The 26,991-nt window shown below is 37.4% G+C and overlaps 1 protein-coding gene across 11 annotated transcripts in view; it reads left to right on the forward strand.

The window, feature by feature from the left end:
• The window catches only part of Mef2c (myocyte enhancer factor 2C), a 164,088-nt gene that overhangs the window by 68,418 nt on the left and 68,679 nt on the right, over positions 1-26,991 (forward strand). For 6 of the 11 annotated variants that reach the window (XM_051182808.1, XM_051182801.1, XM_051182799.1 and 3 more), the window contains 2 exons: positions 3,947-4,142; positions 20,417-20,620. In XM_051182808.1, the coding sequence (XP_051038765.1) occupies positions 4,089-4,142; positions 20,417-20,620 (258 nt within the window). In that variant the 5' untranslated portion in view covers positions 3,947-4,088. Of the gene's footprint in view, positions 1-1,996; positions 2,156-3,946; positions 4,143-20,416; positions 20,621-26,991 lie in introns of those variants that run through there. The other 5 variants (XM_051182803.1, XM_051182804.1, XM_051182805.1 and 2 more) reach the window with 3 other exon arrangements.

Raw genomic sequence — 26,991 nt, forward strand, 5'->3', positions numbered from 1 at the left:
TTTCTTACTACTTAATCTTTCTTTTAGTGTGGAACTAAATAAACAATCAATGCGCATTACCAACAAACATTTGTTTACTGCTATCATGATTCAGTTCTTTCCCTAAACTTGTAACTCGTGTGTTTTCTTTGCTCATATAGAAATCTTCATTGGCTTCAAAGGGTAAATTCAAAGCAGCATTTACTAGATAATGTAATGTGGATAAGGCATGGTGGGTGGTAATGGAGATGTGCCTGCTACTTCACTCATGTCAACTTAGGTCTATTTGGTTTCTCATATTTATTGTTTAAGGGAATCATAACAAAACATCAACCTAGAACGGGAATGGCTTTTTCTCAGTGTTTGAAACACAGAATTGGACACTTTGTGCCTCTGCTCTGCCTTTCCCTTGCTGTCCTTTATCTGAACCACTTCAAGGCCTGCACACCAGCCTGCTCGGCTCAGAGAAGGAAGTGGAGAGTTTTGGTTCCCATTTTACACTTGTGGAGCAGTTTAGGGAAGGAAGCACCTTTACACCTTTTATTGTTCGCGGTTGCTGACATCATATCCTTCCCTGCCCAGTCTGTGCGTGTTTCCTGCCATTCTGTCAAGATTCTTCTCTGTTACTGGGAGGGATTTGCTGAAGGGAAGAAGGGAGGAAGGGAAGAGGGCAAAAAAGAGTGGGAGAAGGAAGGGAGGGGGAGGTGCACGTCAATCAAGCCAGCTTGTTTGGAAATGAGGGAGTCTATGGGAGAGTGATCTTTAGCTGTCCAGAAGAGACTCTGTGAGGCTCTCTAACCACTTTGTCTTCATCTGTCTGCTTACAGCAAACTCCAAGTGAACAGAAGCCTGCCGTACTTAAGTTCCCCTTTTTAGTAAGCGGGCAGATTTTACCTTTTTATTTAACTTGGCAAAGGAAGAAAAAGGGCAGACTGTAACTTCATAGTCCTCTTTTCCTTTCCTTCTTGTTCAAGGTTTTGATTGTTTACATGTAACTGTCATTTTCCAAGGATGGTTTCTTCATGTGATTATATTTAATGAAAGTTCTCACTGTGACTGAAACGCTGCTATCCGTAGTTTATTAATATTCTTTTTTCCACATACCTGTGAGACAGCCAAACAGGTTACTATGGTAATAATAATCTTTTTTTTCTAGCCCCTCCTGGTAATTAATATTTGAAACAACTATACAGCACAGTGTGTGTGTGTGTGTGTGTGTGTGTGTGTGTGTAAAAATCAGGTTAATAAATAGTTACACAAAAAATAAATAAATAAAAATGAAAAATGTTGTGCTCTGGTGCAGGCCTTCCCAGTTCTTTGAATTTTTACTGATAGCCTTGAAATGTGGGGACATCTTCCACAAAATGCCATGTCATTGCTGCTTGTTATTCTGCATGTGAGCTTCATGCAATTGTGTATTTTATGAATGTTTAGAAAGCAACACTTCAGTTACTGAACTGAATATTGGCCTTGTGCAGAAAAACAAAATTAAAGTTGAATTAGGTTTAATTTTCCATCCCTCTCCACTACCTGGCATATTTTAGAATGGAGACTATTTTCAATGGCATTTTCACCAATTGTTTTATGGATGTGTGTATACATGCACATAGAAGCGTGCTAATATGTTTGCATATGTATTTCTAGAAAAAATCCCTGTTGTGTTTTAGGAATAACAATAATTTAAAAAAAATAAACAAAAAACACATCACCAACTCCTTCTAAATATAAATAGTATCCTCCTTCCAAGTTGGAAAACGTGGAGTGGTGATGCAGAAGGCTTTTCTTTTTTTTTTTTTTTTTTTTTTGAGTTTGGTAGTCAGAAGCACACTGGCTCTTTAAGGAAGGTCTTCTTTGCCAGTGTCTCCCCAATTGCTTGGGTACGTGTATTTTGAATCAAGGTCTGTAACCCGTGACCTCCTCTCTGCCTTGCCTCTGCACTCTAATCTGTTTGCCCTGACCTTCCACCTAAAGTGAGTAAGCGCTTAGGCAGGCATAGTCCTGTAAGCCGATAGCTAGCAACTCTGGCCTCTGCTAAGACAAGGGAAGCGGGATGCGCCCAAAGGCTTTTCCTGGGGTTCACGGATTGTTTTTTCTTTGTTGGAGAAAGCCTGCTTGTCCCTTTGGGGTCTTGCACATGCATGGGAAATACCATTCTGGATTGCTGCTTGCTTCTTCGGTAAGACTACAGGAAATACAGAAAAGGTTCCCAGCTGTGTGAACTTTAAGATCATTTGTAAGGCTAAATGGGTGGATTATTTAGCAGTGTTGAATGCTTGATGTATTGTGCTTTTAATTCTTCGTGTACGTGATCTTGGCATCTTGTAGCAGTGTCTTAAGGTTGTGAGTGTTTCACTCAGTCAGTGGGTGTTGTGTATATAACTTTTCAAAACTTTAGAACTGTTACTAACATTGAAAACTGACTGAAGTCATCATTTTTGATAAGCACACCGTAATCATGATGTAACTCACGTATGTACGCCAAGAGGCTGAACTGGGCTGCAGTTTAGTAGAAAGACACTGGGTAAAGGAGAGTGGATAGTCTTAGTGATTAAGCAGTGCTTAATCCACCAGAACTAATTATATCATAATAGTGTCTGCAATTAGATAATTACCTAAACTTATATTTTAAAAATATTCTCAAGGTGATGAAGAATAAAGAAATTTAAAGGCAGCTGAGGAACACACCAAGTATCTAACAGCCTTTTCTGTCCCAAGAACCTTGAACTAGAGCCAAATAATCTATTAAGTAGCCAGGACAGTGGCTTAATGTTACATAATACATGTGGGAATTTTTCAGGTCTACTGTCACAGACTAAGTAGAATCAACAGAGAAATACTGAGCAGTGTGTAAAGTAGTTGTATCCATTGACATATGAGGAGACAAAATAATTGAAGTCACTGCTTGCAAATGAAGCAAGTATTGTAGGGTGCTTCCTAGTTAACTTCCATTTCATAGAGATTCACTTTCATTATGTGCAAATATTTTTAGACATAATTTTAAACAGAGTAAAATATAGACTTTTAATATTCTGTACTCTTTGGGTTTGCCATGTAATTGATAATCATTATTTTAATTTTAATTCATGACCTAGAGCTCTCTGGTATATAATATCAAGCTTCTGTAATTGTGTGTCTGGCTCCCTAAGGAGATATGATATGTCTCTTTTAAACATTTAAATTTAGAGGGCTGGTGGTCTATTATTAAAAAGTGTATAGTTACAAATGAGATAATAACCTTAATTTTTTGCGCCACTTACTTCTTATCAGTAATGACCATCATTTTTGAGTACTGTTTTAATGGGCAGTTTAAAGGCTTCCAAGAGGAAATGCTCTCACTGCTAACCGATGCTTGAACACCAGGTGAAACATACCGTATTACTTTTCCTGTGTTCTCTGTAGTGATCTTCTTTAAAAAGATTAAAGGATTTAGTTTTAAATTAGTTGACATTTACATATATCAAAGAGCACTTTCATAATTGTCCATCCTATTTGCATAACTAGGGACGTTATCACCTCTGCTGTCAAAACACGAGATTGTTTTCCCTTCAGAAATGAATTAGATGCCCTACTTAGCATACACAGGTATATAAAGGTTCATTAACTCTCTGATTTAGGTAATTTTTCATAACAGAAGGGTGAAAATTGTCACCTAATTTCATTAAAAATATTAAGAAGATCTTTACAAAAAATACAGTTCATTTCAAGTGTTGGGTTTCAAAACACAGTTTTCATCACTTAAATGACTTCTTAAATTACTTATGAGCTTATTTTAATTATAAAAGCATCAACCCTGTGTATATGCTCCTGTGTGTGCTGTGCCATGAGCTTTAAACAAATAGCTATTTTCATTTGTTTTCTTGTTTTGCTTCCATGCAGCTTATTTCCTTGATGGAGTTGGAAGACCACACTAGTTCTTAGGAAGCTGGCTTGCTGTGAAACTATTATTTAAGTTGTCATTTCTCTTCAGCAGGAACGAATGCGAGGATTTGGGAACTGAGCTGTGCACGTGCTGAAGAAGGAGACTTGTTTGAAGGAAACAGGAAAGAGGAAGAAAAGGAAGGAAAAAATACATAATTTCAGGGACGAGAGAGAGAAGAAACACGGGGACTATGGGGAGAAAAAAGATTCAGATCACAAGGATCATGGATGAGCGGAACAGGCAGGTGAGTGGGCAACCCTTTGCGTTGTTGGTACTAAGACAACGTGTCCACCTCCATCAACAGAAGCTTTGAGAGCTTAGTGCATCCAGTTTAAGTGTTGAGATTTTCATCTCTTGCAAACAAAGCAGGGAAGAGAAAAATCACCTTAATTGTTATACGTACGTTTTAGAGATTCATGATTGTTCACTTCTCACTGCCTCGAGACTTACATGGAACTTATATTTGTGTGACAAGAATAGCTTCATAATTAAGAATTAACAAGCATAGTATTGCTACACTTCACGCATCATCAAACAAAGATTTTCTTACATTCATGAGAATGAGGCCCTCTGTGGTCATCCATTTTAAAGTTTGTAGCATTGCCTAAATATTCTCTCTGCAAAATGGCTTGCTTTCTTTTTCATCACAAAGAAGAGCCTGAAGTAAATCCAAACATGTCCAGATGCTACTGACAACAAAAACACCCACAGGGCACATAGGCAGGAACATCTCGATAATTCACTTTTTCTCTAAATTCTGAATTTTATAAACATGGTACTATCATTTTTTTCTGCAACTCCAGTGATGACATCTATAAGACACAGTCAGTTTTGAAGATTTCATATGTCAAATGTTCAGCACTGCATTAAGGACTGTGCACCATGAATGCCTGCCTGCAATCTGATTTTCCCTTATACTAGAAAGAGGAGCTGGGTTTCTTCAGGGTAGCTAGGTGGTTTGTACACATGCTACTGTTGACTATCAGGTGACAGTCCTCTAGAAGAATCATAGTCCACCTGTATACCCACAGTGACCTTCACACAGTCCTTCCACCCCACCCCGCCCCACTCACACCACCATTTATGGTCCAGAATAGGCTCAACACACTCCCAAATAATGACACTCATCTTCCATTAGGTCCCTGTTTACCCTCCTGTAACATAAGAGTATATTCAAGTTTAAAATACAATGTTACTTACACTTATAAATTATAATGAATAGGAATCATTATTTGTTACATTGTCTCTACAGATGGCTCTTTATAAAAAGCCAGTGAGTTTCCAAGAATTAGGAAGATTTTTCTAGGTTTTTTGTTTGTTTGTTTGTTTGTTTGTTTGTTTAAATTATACTTTTTCCTAAGCTAGAACATCTTCTAAGGTTCCCGGGATTTGAATAGCTTTGAGCTTAATATTGAATTAAATGACAAAAAAATACAAAATTCATGAGGGATCTATCAGTGTTTTCATACAGATTGTCTATTGCTGTAGGCCAAGACAAAAAAAGCAATATCCTTGTTAGAATTAAACCCCAATTTTGTGTTCATTTATAGCTTGAAACAGAAATAAAGGCTATAGTATGGAACATCACATATCATTGACTGTGGGGGCCTTGTTATTTGGAACACAATCTGTTTAGTTAGAGTTTTAAAAAAATACATATGAATTAACATTTGTAGTTTATTAGTAATATGACCTAATTTTTGGCTCCCTGAGATTCATTATATCTTCTTATTACTTATAAAAGATAGAAGAAACATGGTGGGGTTGAATTGTGCAGGCTTTTACCATGCTTTCTAAAGGCTGAAAACATTCCCATAGTGATACAAGAATTGTCACATTATACTCTTTAGAGAGCAAGTTTACATACAGTTATATCGATTTATGCTTGCAGATGCTCCTACCTATATGAGAAGTCATAATAACTTTAGGAAGAGGGAAAGTATTTAAATTCAGATTAGTTTGATTTTGTTTAGAAAGTGTAGATGATTGATTCCTTTGTTCTATAGGATTTAGAGCAGTGCATTATTTTCCTCAATCTATGGGTACAATGGGCCTTTTAATTCACCGCTTTTAAAGTAAATGAATAAAAATGACATTGCTTTGTTTTAAGCTGTGTTTCAGTGGTTGTATAAGGTGACTATTGACAGCTTTAAAGAGCTATCATTCATGGTAATGTTGGTCTTGATCACCTCTCCTTTTCTGTGAGAGTGGTCCAAAGAGCCACTTGGCATAAATATGTAGGTAACTCCTGATAATGAAAGGCAACAAATGTTCAGAGGAACCCCTAACCTATGGTCTCTTTAAACCATGTGTTCACATGCTGGAAAGGAAAATGTCAGTAGCTTGGCTCTTCCTGAAGTTCTCTACTAGGATGGCCTAGTAGGACCTCACACAGTGGCACACTGCGTCTCCTCTTGACAGCAGTGAGTGCTCATCTTTCTGCCTTGCATTTGTGTATTTGAGCACATACAGAATAGTGTGGGCTCTTTTGCAGGAAAAGAAATGATAACCCAAAGTGGGCCCTGAAATACCACAGCACTTATTAGTACATCGTGCTTCAGAAAGATAAAACTGGCTTAGATAGAAACCAGTTTACACTGAGTTCTGCCTTTATTGTCTATTTTACAACATGAAGACAACAGCTAAAGCTCCAAATCCAACTTAGAAATACACAATTGTATAATGACAAAAGTTCAAAATCTTTTTGTACTTTACATTTTTTTCAGTTTATTCTTAACCTTCACTAAGTTTCTCAAGTTAATATGTACAACAAACACATGAATTGTCAATTTATCTTACAGATACATTAAGACAGCTCAGTGAAAGTCATTACCAATTAGTTTCCAAGGATGATAATGTAAATTATTCCATTTAATCCTTAGTAATCCTATTTTATAGCCGGATGTTATTTATTTATTAAGTCAACAGTTTTATTTAACTGCATCATTTCCAAAAGAAATTATTCACTGGGGAATAACGGTCTCATCCAAGGATGAGCAAAATATTCTGTAAACAGTAGCAAATACTGTTTGTGTTATGAACTATGCCATCTCTTACTGAGCCATGGAGCTCAATAGCAGCCACAGACGATATCTAAATGGATATGTGTCTGCATTCAATAAGAAAACTTTACTGACAAAGTAAAGGTGGGCTAGATCAGTCTAGTGGGCCATCATTTTTATACCTCTGGTAGACTGAAATAGATATGGAAATATGAACATGAACAATGAAAATATAGAACAAAAGTGGGCTGTGAATGAAAATATCAAAGTACGAGGAAAGAACAGCAAGGGGTGCTTTATTTACCCCTCAAGATTGAAGAATGACCTTTCTGAGAAGGTGCACAATACAGGAACTACAGCATTCTAGAGAAACCAAAATGTCTAAGGCTTGAGATAGGAAAAGCTTTGACTGAGGATTCAGAACTGGGTTAATAAGACTTGAGCCTGCTGTGTGATGGTAGAGTAATGAAGGACTACACACACAACATGCAAAGCAACAACCTGCACAGCTTACAGGATGTTCTTTAGTTCAGAACTGGCCAAGATTTCATGGGGACGATCAGAAGATGCCCAAGAACCAGTGTCAAATTCCTCATATTCAAAACAAAATATACTTCCTTCAGTGACATCATGGTGCATCTACCATAGCTTAATGGCTAAAAGAGCAAGCCTTTACTTCATGTCTATTTTCAGTCATATCATATTGTATCCTATATAATATAATAGAAAAGAGTTCAACTTCTAGTGATATATAAACATTTTTCTAGTCCCAGCCCTACACTTAGTAATATTACTCTAAGTTAAAGTAGATTAATAGGTTTTATAGTATATTACACTACACTAAAATAACTCTGCAGCAAATTATTTAGCCTCTCTCAACTTAGTAAAGCAATGATTAAACAATGGTAGGTAGCTATCACGTTCCAGTGCTAAGATATGAAGTGATGCATTTGAAGTTCTCAATACTCGCACAGATTTGCTCCTCCTGTTATGAGTCATGCTCTTTGAGCCATTGTTTCTTATAGTCATTGTGATTCCCATCAAAACAGCTCTTGTGCTGGGTAGCATATGAAAGAAAAGTTGCGGGGTCTTCACTCCAAGGGAGCTCTATCATAAGAGAATGTGTGTGTGGGGGGGGGGGGTGGAACAGAGTAAAGCAAGAACACAAACAAACTCCCTTGCATACAGGCTGCTAGGGAACCATATAGAGCAGTATTTCTACAGAGAGTGTGGTCTGCCGACACCAAAGGAAGAGCACACAAGACACGTACAATGCAGGTCTTATGACTGTGGTGTGTGGAAGTCGTTTCCGAAATTCTGTGTATGTGGTAACACAATTTTCAAATGTGTGTTACTAACCAAATGCTTTTACAATACTTTTCACCATTTTTATCACTTCTGCCTTCAAGCATATGGTAACGATGATTTTAGTCTCTCCATCTTCACTTATACTGTCTTTCTCACATTTGGTCCTTACTGATTAGGCAACCATGCAGTCTTAGGCTTTCTCATATGTTACACATTTTGAATTTGGTGCTTGAAACAATTGGACTTTTAATTAGCTGTTATGTGACTCATTTTTACAAACAAAATATAATTAGAAATCTGTCCCATGAGGAAGAACAATGTGTATAAACTCAGAATGCTAAGTAAGCCTACACCTATTTGCTCATGTTTGTACTGAAATTTGCAGCCTTCCTACTTTGAAAAGGCTAACATAAGTAAATTCCAATATATTTGTGCAACTTGTTACAAAAAGACATCTAAATATGTGAATAAGTATAAGAGAGAAGTATTTGCAGGTAGCACATCTAGGACCTAAGATAGTAGTAAGCTTGTATGTATATTTAAGTGCCTTGCATTTTCTTTGCTTCCCTTGGGTCTGGGACTTTGTTTTTTGACAGCAAAGAAAATTCCACATATTTGTCAGTACAATAACTTGAACCCATATTAAAGGCAATCAGCATCATTCCCCTAAATAAGTCAGGAGAATCCTCTTACAAATTAAAATGATTCACCTTTTAAATTTTCTAACATCCCTTCTTCCTGGGCTTCTAGCCTTTCTTTCCACAGTGCATGCTACATGCAGCAAGTTAAGGAAGGCCAGCAGAAATGATGCTACCTCTGCTAGTTTGTACATAGTGACTTTTTTCCCAGATAAATCTGGTTTATTTTGTATTGAATGAAATAAAAAAAATTAATAAAAAATATTCCAATTCAATTCCCTCGGGTGACAAAAAAAGAAAGGGAGGAAGAAAAAAAGAAAACAAAAGGAAAACCCTGCTTTAAGCTATTTTCAGTTCTTAGAAATTTAGCTCAAGTTGCACAGGGATTTTTGGTGTAAATTCCCTTTAAGATAGTTTGAGAAAATGAACAAATAAAAAAAGGCTGGTTACAATTCTAAATTTGGAGATTTTATCTAATTACCTAAATAAAGTTTGTTGGAAATGCGATAGATTCACTCTACCGGTGTAGAAAGCTAGAGTGTTGAGAAATGTAAATTAATTGCTTTGACAAAAGTTCTGGGTGAATTCTGGTCTTCCTTGGAGAGCAGAGGTGTACAGCCCATTTTCAAAAGCACTTCCAGGTTGCCACAAACAGCGTTTTTATACTTGCCAGTTTTAGCTGAAATGAACCCTTCTTCAGTGAGGTATTTTGACCCTATTGCTGATCTTGTGAATAGCAGGGTCAATGAAAAAATAATGTTGATTTGTGTGTGTGTGTATATGTCTGAGGCCAAGTAAGTTTGTATATATCTCATAAGATGTTTATTTTAACTTTTTTCTTAATAACATATTTTAACTGATTATATTCTTCCCTGAGCTTTTGTAAAAGTTATGCCTAGGTTACTCAGTATAAATGAAATATGGGTGCATTGTGGTTGTGTGAAGAATGCTATTGTTCAGAGCTGATTTTAGGCTACACTCATGCATGCTGGAAATATCTACTAGATAGGGCCCTATGTATCCTTATTCTTCCACTAATTAATCTTAAAATAATGAAGGAAACAAATCTTTTATTATATTGTCCCAACTGATGGCCAACACATTCATTTTCTTTTTTGTAGAAAATCTGAGATGCTAAAATCCTCAAATGGAAAGTGTTCTTCATGTAAAACATAAGTACTTTATGTGCTAGAGTTGTTTATTGTCTCATTTCGAATTTGTGTGTCTGACATCATTTTTATTCAGTGATAAACAACTTAAAACTTTTAGGAATATGTTAGTGCACCTCCAACATTTCCAGGATTTTTGTGGAAAGCTGACACTGAGTGGCCTGTTTGCCCCTGTGAACACATATCCTTTTTTCAAGTCACTACTTGCTTAGTCACTACATGCACACACTAAATGTGACACATTTTTTTTTTTTGCTGAAAAGTCAACACTAGGAATATGAACATTACAAATAGAACACATAAACGAAGAGAGTTCTTTTGAACTATGAATTAAAAGAAACATTGGTAAGCATTTTAAAAACCATGTCCTTCACAGGCAAAACTTCCTGTAACATCATAATTTATTCATTTAAAGTAGAATACTATGGTGAAAGCATTTTTTGAAACTTTTGAACGCATTGTACTTTTAGAAAAATATTTGGAACCTTTTTTTTCCCCAAAAGTAATGGCTACAACAAAAAAGTAAAATCAAGTAAATAACATAATTAAACTGAAGGTTAAAATTCCCCATTTGCAGTGTGTATTTGTGTGTCTCTTGAAATATGTTAGACCTCTAATGGGAATAAAAGAAACCAATTACATGTTTGGAAATTCGACTTTTAATTTTAAATTGGAACAGTTTCACATAAGAAATCACTAACATTTAAATAACATTTCAACAAATGTAACTGTTTGGAAACTACAGCTGAGGCAGCCTCCTGCCTTCTGTCTTGCAGGATTGATTTGGAAGGCCCTTGGGGAGAAAATATTGGAGTTGGGAGGTAAAACTGAAGCCATTGTGGGAAGGAAGAAGTTACTCTCTTCCTGTTATGACAGGAAGGCATAGACAAATGTGCTTCCTGAGTTTGCTCAGCAGGGAATGAAGGAGTCTTTGACCTTTAACTTACACACACATTTTGGCTGTAAACATGCTTTTGCCCCCCTCCCCCATATTAATCTGGATTACTTAATTCTTCCCCACTTCAAAGTGTGTGTCTTAAGTAGATGAGGTGCGGTGCAGCAGCAGCAGCCTTTTCCTGCTGCAGGAGATGGCACTTTCAGAAAGTCAGCTCTTTCAGAAAACAGTTGGACCTGAAAAGCACATGCAAGTATGTCCAATATATTGCATGATAGGATTCTCTTTTGAAGTGTACTTCATTATACTTTGCAATTGGCCGCTCTTTTAAACTCTGACAAACCGAATGGTTATCACCGGCGTCTCCTCTCCTTACATAAACGAATGCATCAGAAGTCCTCAGAAACCACATTTAAAGCCTACAGTCTTCAATGGGCACTCAGTTAATTGTGATCTGATCTCCTATTGATTATCCACCCTCAAAATACCAGTTTACAAGATGTAAATTTTTATTTGGACATCGTGGGTGTTGACTTAGGGGAAGGGGCTGATAGAGTCCTATATTCTATACTCTGAGCCCTTTATTTTAGTTGGTTTATTGTCTTGGGAAGCTTAGGGACCAGTGCTAAAATTCCTGTGGAAAGGCTGCTGTGTTTCACTGAAGCATGGCTCAGTTTGCTGGAGGCTAAGGAGGACAATGGTCTCCTTTGCAACAGAACACACTGCTGTCTCATCATCGCAAGTTGTGCTGGAGGGTTACAAGCACATGGTAGCAGTCTGCTTAAAAGAACCCCTCACTGCTCTTTAAAGGGCCTTTCATTTAGGATGGCAGGCTCCGTCATTGTATAAAGGAGCGCTTGTCTAGAACACAAGTCTGCAATGGCATCGCTTCCTCCCACTGAGAGTAATCATCAGGCCTAGAGCTCGGAGCCTTCCTAATGACAGACTGAATTAAACAAAATAAAACTAAAGAGGAATATTCAGAACAGTTGTGCCATTACTTACAGACAGGAGCAGGGGAGGGCAAAATGGAGCATTTAGAAGGCCATTTCCCTTTTTTCAATTAGAGATTGTCATTACAGACTCTTGACTCTATCCCTAACCCGTTAAACACATGGGAAGACCCAGTGGCACATGGATTATTACAGAGCACATTGTCTCTATGAACCACTCCTCTTGTCACTCATTACTCATTCATCTCCCTCAATTTAGGAAAGTAGAGATTTTCTTGGTGGCAGAGGGGTAATGATATGGGTGCTATCTAAAACACTCTCATATAAAGACATTATGTTAATAATTTGGGGTATGGCAAAATGTAAAGTCATTGAAAATAGTTGGGTATATTCCAATATATTCTAAAGTAAATGACAACTACTTTATTACTTTATGAGTTAAAAATATGACTGCGGGGTAAATTTACTCAATGTTAAAAATGTTTACCTATCTACAGAAAACTCTGGTTTTGATGCCAGCACTGGAAAAAGAAAGGGAGGGAGGATAGTGAGAGAAGAAGGAAGGAAGAAATGAAGGAAGGGAGGAGGGAAGGAGGAAGGAAAAAATGAAAGGGAGGAAATGGAGCAAGAAAAGTAGGGGAGAGAGGGAGAGGAGAAGGGTGGATGGGAAGGAGGGTGGGTGAGTTAAGAATCGTTCATTGAATCCAAAAAGTCTCGTTAGGATTAGGCCTCAAGTATTGTGATTTTCAGATTCTACATGAAGTTAATGTTGTATCCCTTTGAGATAGTATTAAACTTTAAGGTTTGAACATCCAATGTTCTTAGGGGTGTGGTAGCTATTGTTTGCAAAGTTTATTCTCCTTTATTCCTTTAGAACTCTTCCCAGTAAGGTACAAGGATTCCCTTTGTGAGTGCAAAGCTAAGTCCTTCAGAGATGAATAAGAATGTAAAGAGTATGGGACAAGTGTATGGAAAGGCAGAAGTCACAAAAGTACCCTTTCCATGATGCAGTATGCCAAGCTAATTTCCCTAACATGGGAGAAACTACACAGGACCAGACCTCTGATTTTAAAACTTGGTATTTAAACTGCCTGTGTAGCAATGTCTATGTGGAAATCGCAGTTCCATTATTTTTATTCTAGCTGTGAGCAGACATGTATTTGCTGCCAGCAAAAGCACTTCCCATTTTGGGAAACTGAAACATCTATAATTATAGAAATAGTATGTGCCTACTCACGCTTGTATGTGGTTCTCCCCAGCTTTCGTGGGAATGGTTAAGTGTCTAAGGGCAGCCATGGCTACAGAACCACACTAAAGCATACCTGTTCTATTGGTGGAAGCAGAAGCCACTGGTTCACAATTTAGTGTTAGTAATATTATTTCATTTATTTCAACCTAGGAAGCTACCTTTATATGAATTAATGGTCTTCATTAGAATTCTGTTCTCAGGAGTGTGTCCGATGGTTATTTAAGCAAATAAAATATGGTACATTTACAGGCTAAGGGTCTAGGCCCTACCCCAAATGCCTTGACAGATTTTGATGATCCCTCATAGAAGAACTCACCCTCCCTGGGGAGTGGTTGGGGGATGGGATGGGAAGCTGGTGGGGGAAATGGGATTGATAGGTAAAATGAGAAAAAAATATTAAATAATAATAAAATAAATGGTACATTTGCGTGCTCAGCGAACACTGGGCTGGGTTTGAGCCATGAGGAGCTTCTGCCTAGAGGAGGGAAGGCATGATGACTAGAGAAACATGCATAGTGTATGGGAAAGCTATCATTTCTAGTTCATCTAGGGACTAGTTGTATAACTTTGCAAAAGGCCACTTACCTCTGTTTGCACAGTATCCACCTGGGAAAGGGAGATGACAAACTACCAGCTACAGCCCACAGGAGGTCTTCTTACATGTGGTAAAACTGCTGAGTAGAAAGTCTTTGACCATCTTTAAAACTGCACCAAAGCCAATGTTCTTGTCTAAAACAATTACATGATAGATAGTGTATGCTCCTGTTTCAAACTCAAACGGAATATGGCGCCGTTCAGTTTTTGTCTTCGCCTCAATTACAGGGAATATATATTTTCACTCTAAGTTAAAATGACAAAAACATAAAAGAACTATGTGAACCTATCCTGTTGGTGGTAAGCTTCCCTTTAATTTACTCTGAGCATATATGAGAATTTAATTTGAAACCCCCATTTTGTAAAGAAAACATGTACAGTTCCTCCATATGTCTATCCATCCATCCAATAAATATTAGTTAATTATTATTTTGTACTTTAAAGTACAATGATGAACAGGAAATGGCTTCAACTTTCAAAGAAAGCATGAAACAGTTGAGACACTCTAAACATGGACCCTAGCCACCAAGTCACAGTGATACTTTACTTCTTGGAAAATGGAATTTATAAATGATAGTTATCATGAATTGATAAACTTAACTTACTGAAGCATAAATACTATGCAGGGTGACACCGCAGTAGAGGGTACTTGTTTTGAAGTTAATAATCACTCATATTCTTTTCTGCATGAATGTGGATGCCTTCTAGGCATAAAGCGTGAACACATAAAAACTCCAGGAATGGCTGTAGGCCAGGTTCTTGGTCAGCTTAGAAACACACTGTTTAAATCTCAACATCAAGCTGTACCAGAACATGATCAAGAATGAGGGTAGTAAATTGAGCTCCACTCTTCTATCTCATTACTACACATTTCCTTTCTCTTGAGTGGATGGTATTCGGCAGTACTTTTCTTTCTATAACAAGAAAGAATATGCATGCCTTTTCATATGGGCATGAAACCTCAGATCTTGGAAAATGTTCAGCGTTTGGCTTTTAGCATTCTGAGTGTAGAAGGTTTAAAAGTAGCACATATTTCCAATGGCTTTTCCTTCAGAATTAGTTGGAGACCTTGCGTCAGCTTCTTTGTCATTCTATGAGTGGCCTCATTTTGTCACCATCTTCTTAGAGTATAACTTATAGCATATAAAATAGCCACCAAAGATTATTCTAACAGATCAGTAAAGGTAATCTATTCCCGCTGTGGGATGTTATAAACTTAGGTCTTTTCCCAAAAACCATCCACCATGTTTTTCAAAAAGCAATTGTTTAAAAAAAAAAAAAAAAGCTATGAATGAAAATTTCAAAATCATCTGTTTGATTCATTTTGTGACTCAACTTCTTAAAGTATGTAGAAGCTGTAGACTCTACCATCTATAGTGTTAGCTCTGCTATCTGCATTTATGTTACATGTAGATCTAATAAGCATGCCTCCAATTTTCATCTAAACTCTTGGTAAACATGTTTCCTGGGAAAAGAAAGTGACTAAATTTCACAGCACTTTTCAAGAGACTCCTTCACACTTTGTGTTGGTTAATTAATTCATCTTTTCAGTACAATTCTTCAGTTAGTCCGCCATTCTCAAATGCACAAATACATTTCTATCGAAAGCCCCAACTCATCAGAAAGTACAAAGAATGTTTGTTTGACAAGGATAGTAACCCCAAACCCTTGAGCCTCCTCTGCATGTGAGGGAAGGGGGAAATGTATATTTGTGTATATATGTGTATGTATGCATGTGGGTTCACAAGTTGTTCATGTGTTCATGTAAGTCTGTTCTCTGTGTCTTTCTCAGTCCCCTTCCATCTCATCTTATAATACCAGGTCTCTCACTGAATCTGTAGCTCACTGAATGGCTAGGCTGTCTGGCCAATAGGCTCACTGATTGGCTAGGGTGTCTGGCCAGTAAGCTCCAGGGAACCACCTGACCCCACCCCCAGACCATAACCCTGGTCACAAACGAGTACCACATCTGCTTTTATGTGGGTGCTAGGAACCCACAATTAGGACCTTATGTTTGCACAGTGAGCAATTTACAAACTGAGTCATCTCCCCAATCTTTCCATCCCACCTTTTCCCCCCCTGTGTGTCTACAACCATAAAAATAAATAATCTATCCTCACACTTTTTTAGCCTTCATGATGCATCATCCAAGCACAGACTTAAATGGAGAATCTACACATATGTATTCTGTTATAGACATTCTCTGCTTACCATAGTATAAATTTCAAAATAGCATAATTGTTTTCTCTCAAGATTCATGACAGTAAATTGTTAGAATATGTATATGTATACAAGTCCACAATTTCTTATCTTGAAGAGATTAACTTGCCAAAAGGCAAATAAAGCAAGTATCTACTTTTAACAGAAAACTATACTCAGGCAGTATAGTATTTAAAACAGAGTAATTATGTTCTGTAATCTACTATTCAGCAGCCAGCCATTCTGTAACCACAAGTTAGTTGTGTGGAGGCTGCTCTGGAGTCTTAGGGAACTAAAATGGCAGCAAGAAAAACTCATAAGCAATCAACTTGGGTATCAGAATACTTTTGAAAACAAAAGCTTGTACAAGTTATTGGAGGAACCAGCACATTATGGTACACACTTGTAATCCCAACAATTAGGAGGCTGAAGTAAGAGGGGTCAATGCCAACCTGGAGAGATCATGTCTTATCCATCAATTAATAAATCTGTTAATACTGGACAACTAAAATGAGGAAGGAATATGACAGTGAAAGCATCTTAGTGAAAGCATGTTATGATTCAACTAGGCTTTGCAGTGTGGTAGAAGTTCTGCCAGCAGCCAGATAGGAAGGGAGAGGTCATAGCATCATAAGTAGTTTTGACCAACTACAATGTAAGAAATCATTCCAGGAGAACAAACTTTATTTTGTAATCATCTCAATTGGTTTCATATATATCAGTGTTCTTTCTCAGTCTAGAGAAACTTGGTCTGAAAGCAAAAGCTAAATTAAAGCAATGAGATAATGCCACTTTAAATCATGATAAGAAATAGAAATTTACTGGTCAAATAATGTATTTTGTTCTTAAGGGAAAAGAATTCCTTCAAACGTTGAAGCATTTGGTTATTTTCTCCTCCAGCCACAGAAGTGACATCAAGTTAAGAAATACTATTTTATGTAATAGAAATTATAGAATCTAGAACAAATATGTAACATGGAGAAGACTAAATAATACCCAATAGTTGTGTCCGTAACACTAGACATGTAGAAAAATCTTCAGTAAAAAATGCTCTCTAACAAGATTTTCATAATTTCTTTACAATTGGATTATATAAAGCTGCATTCAGCAAATATGACTCTCTTCAATTTCAGATTCCAATTTCAATTTCTCATCTCTCCTTGATAGGGTTGTCATAAAATATGTGAGATCTGTACATATGGTAGGACTTAAAACTTAAAACAGGGTTACTATAAAAATCTAATATTGAAATATCTTCATGCATCATGAAAAATTGAATAGGAAAATAAAACTGTCAGTGCTTGCAGTGTAGTTCTTTTTCTTATGCAAATGTATTTATCAAATCTCCTTAATTCTTAAAACTAGATGTTGAATTACAGTACCCACTTAAAAATATTGGCTTTATTCTTCTCTTGATGCATCCCAATTGATGTAAACACTTGGAAAGAACATCTTTACTTAACCGCTGTAAAAGCAGCTTTCTGTATCACCTAAGGTCAAAATATGCTATTGAAATAGAAATATGGACTTGTCCCCATTACAAACTATTGTCAGATTATGAAAAATGTAATCATTACAATACATTATTATATTTAAGCATAAAAGCTCTGAATTGCAATCTTTGTCATTGATTGGCATATTTTAAATGAAGAGTAATATCCCAGATCTCTTTGGAAAGCCTAATGCCTAAAAACAATTTTATCTAACTATGAACAATGGGAAAAAGCATTATAAAGTACATTTTGAGTATGCATGAAAAATATGAACATAATACAGAATTAAATTTAGAGCAACTAAGAGTAGATTTGAAGATATTTTCTTAACTGCTTTAATACAGTCATCATTTCAGATTGCAGTTTTAATGAAAAGAAGCTACACGCACTGACTTTTTTGACAGGTATTATTAGATAAGTATGTATTATCAAGCAACGTATTTGGATACACAAAAGTTGGGAAGCATCTAAGAGTAAACACAAATAGTGGTTTTGTGGTATTTCTGTCCTAAATATACTTTGGTGATGATTGTTAGAATGTTCCAAATTGTAAAATTTGAGTACTACAGGAACTATACCATGTTGAGATGGTCTACCTACACTGTGTGGTCATGAATTCTTATTAAAAGTGTTTCCATATAGGTGAAACACTTTTACATCAGTGTTTCTATATTTAATATATTTTAGTCTGTGTCACTGAAATAACACAAATATGTGGTTAGATTCATATCTAAATTGTACCTCAAAGAAACATTAAAATATATTATGGCTAGATCATTATAATTAATTATTATACTTACTTATCAATTCCAATAGGAAAGTCTCCTGTCCATCCTTAATGTCAGTCATAATTCATCCAAATGAATGGGAATAAAATTTTCTAAGGAAATATGATAATCAGATATGAAAATAGAATGCTAGGTTATTCTGTCAGAAGTACTTTAGAAAAACAACAAACAAAGAAATAGATGGTAAGGCACTGATGGTTATTGTGGAGCAAAACTGCCTAAGTTAAAATGGAAATAACATCTGAATAGAGACTGGCTGGTTCCTGTGGGCTTTGATACAAGTGCTTTCTCCAAAGGATAGTCAGCAAGGGCAGAAAGCTCAGCATGATAGCAACATCTTAAAGCAGCTGAAGTATAGAGGCTCTTCATGTCACCAGGACACGTATTTTCTTAGTATTCATTTCTAGGGACCCTGCACTTGTAGTGAGAATTCTAATTTGTCTTAATGATAAAACCTGGAATCAGCAATCAGAGAGTGAAAGATGATCAGAGGAACAAAATGGCCAACCACTACCAATTCTCAGACCAAATGGGAGAGTCTGTTCGAAGACTGCCTCCTCAGACTGACTGCCCTGCCTTATATTCCTCTCTCCAGCCAGCCATATCCTTTCCTGTTTCCACCTCCAAAGTACTTAGATTAAAGATGTGAGCCACCACTGCTTGGCTCTGTTTCTCTTTTAGACTGGATCAATTTCATGTAGCCCATGGGGGCCTTGAACTAACAGAGATCCATCTGCCTTTGTCTTCCAAGGGCTGGGATTAAAAGCCTGTGCCACCACTACCTAGCCTCTGTGGTTAACTAGTTTGGCTAGCTCTGCACTCTGATCTTCAGGCAAACTTTATTTGTTAAATCATAAACAAAATTCACCTCATGTAACTATGATAAGATGGGCAATATGGAAGAAATATGTACTAGAGTGAATGCTGAATCTGAGCTTTTGAGGTTTGAATAGCCCAGGGATGCTTTGACGGCTTTACACTGAGACACATTCATTGGTTATCTTTGGTTATATGAAGACAAAGGAAAAAGAAAGTAATAGGAATCTAGATTTGGGAATTGCAAATAAATGGCAATCAAAAGGAAACTGACTTGTGCAAGACCCTTCACATTTAAAGAGAGAGAGAAAAAAAGAGCTAAGTAAACTGTCAGAGATGCCCAAAGTATGAACCCTCAAAAACCTAGTTCCCAAAACTTATAAGTGCTTCTCAAATAAGTAAATAAGCAAAGGTGCACACAGCATTGTCAGCCATGTGCTTGGGAAGCAAGTTGTGGTTTAAAGGTCTCTCAGCCTTTGATACTCCATCCTGCCTGCTACCAAATCAAACCATAGTACATTTCCTGGTAATCTTTTCTGGGAATAATATGCTACATGCTTGCTTGGAACCACTAGAATATATAATTGGAAGGGAGAAGGGAATGTGGGGCAAGGTTTTGCAGAATGAGATGAATTGAGGAGTCAATGATTCCAGGCAGGGAGATCATTAGGCCAGGAAGCTGAGAGGCTGACCATGGTGACATGATAAGGGTATGAATGATGGGGCTGCCTGGGAAATAGACAAGTGTGAACTTAACAAGTATTTGTAGGGAAGGAATTATGGGACTTGGACAGAGATTAGACTAGAAGAAGAAAAGGTCAAAGATAAAGTTACCAGCCTGAAAGAAAAAAAAAAATTAGGAAACAGAAGAAGGAAAATCCTAACAATACTTCCCAGGGCACAGCTAAGTCTCTGGAGGGTAGAGTGCAATGTCTGAGAGTGAGACAATCCTCCGAGTGTTTTCAATTCAGTGGCACAAGACGAAACAGTTTTGTGTGTGTGTTGTTTTAAGGCAGGTCTAAAGTACCAGGTTTATAATGCCATGCCCGGTCTTCAAATGACTGAAAAAAGAAATCAACTTCTAGATTTGTAATTGGGGAAATTGTTAAACATGCCGAAGTTACCATTTTAAGATATTCAAAGAAACACAATTGTTTCTTCCGCCATCTTATTTAAATTCCTTGAATTAAATCTTGTATCTACAGTTTCCCATTCTACCATGACCTAGAAATCACACATTTTCAAATTCTAGGCAGAAAACACTTCTAGATCATTTGCTTTGCTTTTGAATGTGTTAGCACCCAAGGTTCTGGCAACTCTACACCATTGTTTTGCAAAGGAAAGAAAAAGTAGTGTGGAAACATACAACACATGTGTAAGGTTTTTGTCTTTAAAAATACCTTTCGTTTTCCAGGTGACGTTTACAAAGAGGAAATTTGGATTGATGAAGAAGGCTTACGAGCTGAGTGTACTGTGTGACTGTGAGATTGCACTCATCATCTTCAACAGCACCAACAAGCTGTTCCAGTACGCCAGCACCGACATGGACAAGGTCCTGCTCAAATACACAGAGTACAACGAGCCGCACGAGAGCCGGACGAACTCTGACATCGTGGAGGTGAGCACACCCGCTGTGAGCCCGGGGTTCTGCAGAGCCTCATGGTGTGGGCCTTGCCCAAATCTTTCCCTATGTTCCTACTCCTGAACACATTTTAAGGATTTTTACCCCAGCTATGACTGCCCCATTCTGGTTACTTCTCTTGAAATGAAAGTTGAAGTGGCAAAATGATGAGCTATGTAGGATCTAGAAATCAAGTTCCAGGGTCAAATCAGTGGCTGCTTCTGTCTTGAGTGAGCAGTATCCTCCACTGTGTATCAGGACACCAGAGTTGGGAGCTGTGGTCAGGTGAAATGTCATCCAAAGGGCACTCTCTTATACTTACAATTTAAGTATATAATAGTTTCCCTACAGAATCAAATTTTCTTTCGAGTGAATTCCTTCTAACCATATAATCTTTCACATGTGTCACTTCTTTCTAACTCATTATTTTTAGGGCTATTTCACTAGGAAAGTGAAAACAACTATTATACAAATGTTTTTCACCGGGTGTGGTGGCACACCCTTAATCCCAGCACTGGAGGGACAGAAACAGGTAGATCTCTGTGAGTTTCAGGCCAGCCTGTTCTACACATCAATTTTCAGGACTTCCAGCCCTTTCGCAAAGAGAAACCCTGTCTCGGACTGGTTGAGCACTGGTTCCGATCAAATGAACAAGCCTCTTGCACCCACTTCTTTTGATGGCACCCACCTCTAATAATGAACTATTTAAAACGAATTCTGATTTCATTTGCTTTTATTGAAAAATTTCAAAAGCATTAGAATTTATTGACTTTAAATTTTCATATTGTCAATTTGCCTAGTAAGACCAAACATAATTTCAGTGGAAAAAGTCAGTGAACCATGTTTGATATTTGGTGGAGATACTCTATGTCATTTTTGCTTCTCATTGACCAGTGACCGAGCCATGCACTTGCCTGGATCCTCAACTTTAATTAGTAATAAATTTTCCCTCCCTTGAGGAGAGCACTTTTCATACCTACATATAACCTCCCCCCCAAAAAAACAAGCATGAAAGAACTAGTTAGTTGTGAAGCTTCAAGGGCTTTTGTGTATGTGAACTTTATAGTCAAAACCCTATCACATACTGTAACGAGATGTATTCCACGATAACAAACTGATTAAAATCTGACATTGGACTTGATGTTCTTGGACTAGACTGCCCTTCATGTGATGTGAAGCAATAGAACTTTACTGGATGGATTAGAAAAATACATTCACTTTTAAATTCTCCTTTCACGAGTTTTTAATCTAGAAAATTCATATGATGAGTTTTGCAGAGGAGTGTGCTATGTAACTTGAAGGTGACTTGAAGTTTAGCACCCCATTTGATATTTTCATAGTCCTGTGTGGATTGGCATCTGAGAACTAGACTTCTTTAAAGGCTGTGATATGAACACTGGGTCAAGAGTTTGAGATTTTCATTATCGTGTTATGTGACAATTTGGCATGTTGGCTCTGTCTCCAGCTGAAGGGTTTTATCTCAAAAGAAAAAAAAAATGAAGGGGGTTGCAGCTCAGGGGTAGAGCATCTCCTGGGCACGGGAGAGTCTGGTTCTCACTTCCAATACTATACAAGTAACCTGAAAATCCTTCGTGATAGTGTAATTTTCAGAAAGAACCATTCAAGATCGTAGCAAAGGTCTAATTTCATTATTTTGTATGTGATAGAAACATATTAAAGCTGGTCATTTTAGGCTTCTAACTCTCTGGCGAAATCAAGAGTCTGTGGCTCGGTATTTTGGGTGAATACAAGATGCAAATGTGTCCTGACAGATTATCTCAGTAACATTTATTCTTCCCAATTTGACCGTCCTGCATTTTCGAAGTAACAGTTGGTGGAGAGGATTTTAAGGCAGAGCATCTAGCTGACAAAGTTCACATTACTGTCATGTATGCTACCTTTAACAATATGGGGCATTGCAAACAGAACCCTTGAGATAAGGGACTGAAGTGGAAAGTGAACATAATTAGCCACACCAGGTTCCAAACTTTTGTAGTGGTGCACCAATTATAGTAGAGACTACATATCTGTAGTTAGAAGAATTCACTTTTAGAATAATCTAACATAAAGTTTAACATGATAATAGCTTACTAATCCTGGGAAAAATTTTGAATCCTACTTATTTTAATTTAATGGAATACAGTTAACTGGGTAAGTTTAATGGGGAGCGTAATATATTCCATAAAGGGTCATTAGTTTTCCATTTTATATTTGGACCATTGCCTGCCTTCCTCAACCCACTGCAGTTTACTCACAAGAGGGAAAGGTTGGAGAGAGAGAGAGAGAGAGAGAGAGAGAGAGAGAGAGAGAGAGAGAGAGAGAGAGAGAGAGAAGAGGAGAGGAGAGCATCTAACATGGAGACTGGAGTGCAGATTCCTGGGCCACGCTACAGAAGTGTTAGAGGGTCACAGGAAAGTGTGCAATGTGTGGGTGTTGAAAAGAGATTTCTCCTTTTAGCAAAAAGCTCTGTGTAATTACCATGTCTTTGCTTGATAATTAGCACCGCTGTTACAATGGCACCAAGACACACAAAGGCTTAACAGATAGACTGAAATAGTTTTTTTCCCCCCATTGTATCATAATGCAGCTTGAATATCTGTTTAGATACACTATATAAATATGCCAGATTTAGTAAATGTGTTAAAAATTGTAATCCATTGTTTAAAAAGGAAACAAAAACAGCTATTGTATTTAAAATACATCCTTTGAAGAAAGTCCATTTTATTTGGCTCTGTAACACAAAATTAGATATCTGCCCAAGTGCTGGCTTACAAGGCTCTGATTCAGGTAGTGTGAAGAACTGCCCTGTCATCATTTGTCTGCTAATGGGAGAAACTCTGGAAGTGTTTGGTAAACACCTGAGAATGACATAGAGAATGCAGATCCTACAGGACTATGCCCAGGGAGGTGATGTCTGCATTCTGTGCTCTTGTTAAAGATGTAAAACAATTGTAAGGCAAAGATGGATTCCCCATAAATACCATGTAAGCTGCTGAAAGTGGACACCAACAGTTCAGCAGCATTGCATGCCAGCACATGTGTGTTGCAGGAACATGGCAAGTGGTCTCTGGAATAAAAGAACCCGACATTAATGGTAACCACCATAGCCATTCCATGCCTACCAAACATGAAGCCCAAATGTGAGTGTACATAATATCTGACCAATTATTCCACAAAAGGGTCATCCAGTCTGGGCCAGGAATCCAGCTACTGTGTGCAAACAGGAGCAAAATACAAGGTCCTTCACAGCTCCCTGGGAAATACAGGGATGAGATTAGCACCTATCAGAAAAGAAACCCTAGAGTCACAGATGTCCCCGTAGAAGATAGTGGCTTTTAGTTTTAGATGCATGACTGATCAATGAGTCTTCCCCACTGTGTGTGTGACACAGAGTGACAGACAGACAGATAGACTGACAAACAGGTGGATTGACAGATGGACAGACAGAAAAGAATTTACCTTAAGTTTTATTTTCTGTCACCTGAGTCCTGCTTGGCTTTAAAAACACCTAGACGCCATTGTTACATGAACATGTTTCTTCACCCAGTAAGTTCAGTAGTGGTTAAGGCCTAAATTAGGACGTACAAGACCTTAAAATAGCTTTTAACCTTTGTTGCCTCACAGTACTGCTGGAAGGTTATACACAGTCTAACTGCTCTTGCAGAGTTGGGTAAAGATTGGTGAGTGCAATTTTTGTTGAAGAATAAATACAACAAAAGTTAGAATTGGACCTCATTACAAATCAGTATTACAGAAATATAAAAACTACCATTCACTTGACTCTGTAATGTAACTAAGCCAATATAATTCATAATTACAAAGTATAGATTATAAACTTTGCATTTACCACAGGCTCATGTTATACAGAAGTACTTAGCACAAAAATATTTTGCTGACTTGTTTGGTAGTTTCTGGATTTCCATTCCTTCAATCATTCACCAAACAAAGATTTGTTGAATTCCTGCCGTGGACTACAAGCCATGGAATGCCTGAAGTGCAAATATAACCAAAGCAACTTGAGAACTCTGAGTTCTTAAAGTGGTTCACAAAGCCATGTGACCCTGCCATTTCCCTTCTGCCTTTGCTTGTCACCCATTTGACCTTGTCCTGACAGTTCCCATCCTGTGCTTCAGACACACAAGGCATATTCTTCCCACATATATCCTCTCTACACTTGATTTGCTTTGTCTTCATGGTTTTATACGAGGCCTTTGACTTTTACTTATCCTTATTTCAAATAAAGTCCCAGACTGTGAGCCATGAGGAAGTTACCCTTGTGTTAGGTGCATTCCCTATATCCCAGTCACCTTGGGCTCTTGTTTTCCACTGTAGAAAATTATTGACGTGATTACCTACTTAATAGTTACACAGTGATTTGAAACTTCTGAGGGGCAGAGACTTTGACTAGTTACTCAGCATCAACAACAGTGTTTACTTGCATTAAATGGAATAAGCAGACAGGAATTAAACACACATTATCAAGTCATTGCCAGAGAATAATATTGCTCAGTTAAAGTAAAACAACAGTATTTTCATGTCGCAGTGAAATGTTTTATGACACAGACCACTATAGACATTTACAATTTGTCATAATGCAGGTAACAACTGGCCATAGGGTACTAAGCACCCTATGGTAACACCTATAACACAACCCCTGCACCTAAAGTTCAGGGAATATCACAAAAGAGGAAGATAGATAGAGCCAGAGGACCAAGACAACTGCAACAAGCTTGTATCCTCTATATGTGACAGGGAAGCTGAGTTCATGTAATCTCAATGCTACAGTTGCTAAAATAAGACCTGCAGAGGGCCCGTGATTGGTATGTTAGTGTGGATGGGGGAGATCCTACAATGTCCTGCCCATAGATGAAGCGCTGTGGAAACAAAGCGCTATAGGCAATTAATGACCTTTGAGAAAGGCAGAATTAGTCGTCCCCAAGAATGAGCCCTCAAGTGTGCTACCCAATGTGAAATGGTCAGCTCTAAAAATGTATACATAGAAGCAACACTTGATGAGTTCAGTAGGCTATATTTATTCATACATGTGTATACATGTAGGTGTGTGTGACAATAATAAGTGAAGGAGAAGATGCCATGCATTTTATAAGGTGGAGTGACATAGGATGAGTTGGAGGGGAGAAAGAAGGAGAGGGATAATATAAATACAGTACTCATATGTTTATTTTTAAAAAATACAAAAAAAAGAAAACACACTATCTAGACTTGTCACCTCTGCTATGTCAACTACTAGCCACATGGGGCTCTTCACATTTAAGTGAACTAAAACTCCGTGAAACTTATGATTCATTTCCTCAATAGCAGTAGCCACATTTCAAGTATTCTGTGGCCATGTGTGGGCTAGTGGCTGGGTTGAATGGGGAAGATCCTGACCCATTGGTCAGGGAGACCACACAGGTCTGAGAAGTGAAGAGTGAGTATTTTAATTAACTGTGCCTTCAAACTAACACCGAGATGGATTCTTCAATTCATCACCATTTTAGTCTTCAACATGAAGTGTGAGGGGTCCATTTCAAAAGTGGTAAGTGGTATAGAGCTCCAGCACTGTAATTTTAGAAGACATAGTGCAAACATTCTTCTACAAAAGACACCAGTTTGGAACTCGATACTTGGTAAAACTAGACACACATCTTACGGTAAAACTAGACACACATCTTACCTCAGGCCAGACCCCACTAACTAGTCTGGTTAGAAGACACCTGTGAGTGGTCTAGACTGTAGGAGAGCACTAACCATGTGGATGGGGTTGTGGAGCAGGCTTGTTCTTTGTCTCTAACTTGAAGCTTGTTAGTGGGGAGGTGGTAGATCTTTCATGTTATTGTTTTAAATTTGCTTGATGCCACTGCTTAACTTTATAATTAGTAATTTCCATTGGTAAAGTTCTCTTTATGAAGAAATATAAAGAAATGTTATCCTTTACTTACATTAAAAATATGTCATAGATTTGCTCTTCAACATAACTGAAATAATTCACGTGGCTAATGACTCAGGAAGCCTCCGCTGCCATATGTTAAATCAAAGATAGATGTGTTTTCAATAGATTATTTGAATTATTGACAAAATGTTAGCATACCCCATAAATATTTAAACCTTCTATGTTGAGATTTCCAAGACCAAAAAAATAAACTGAATTTTATAAGAGATATTTTTTTAGATTTTAATTTGTATGTGTATATCTTTAAAACCTTTACTAAGAACAGGAAACTATATTTGTCTTTGTCCTAATAAGAAAGACTACAATTTCAGATATATCCATATTTCTCATAAGCATATCACAATGGTTTTTGTTTCTTTGTTTGTTTGACTGGCTGGTTGGTTGGTTTTTGAGACAGGATTTCTCTGTATAGCCT

Source organism: Phodopus roborovskii, unplaced genomic scaffold (assembly GCF_943737965.1).
Source record: "Phodopus roborovskii unplaced genomic scaffold, PHOROB, whole genome shotgun sequence".
NCBI classification, from domain to species: Eukaryota; Metazoa; Chordata; class Mammalia; order Rodentia; family Cricetidae; genus Phodopus; species Phodopus roborovskii.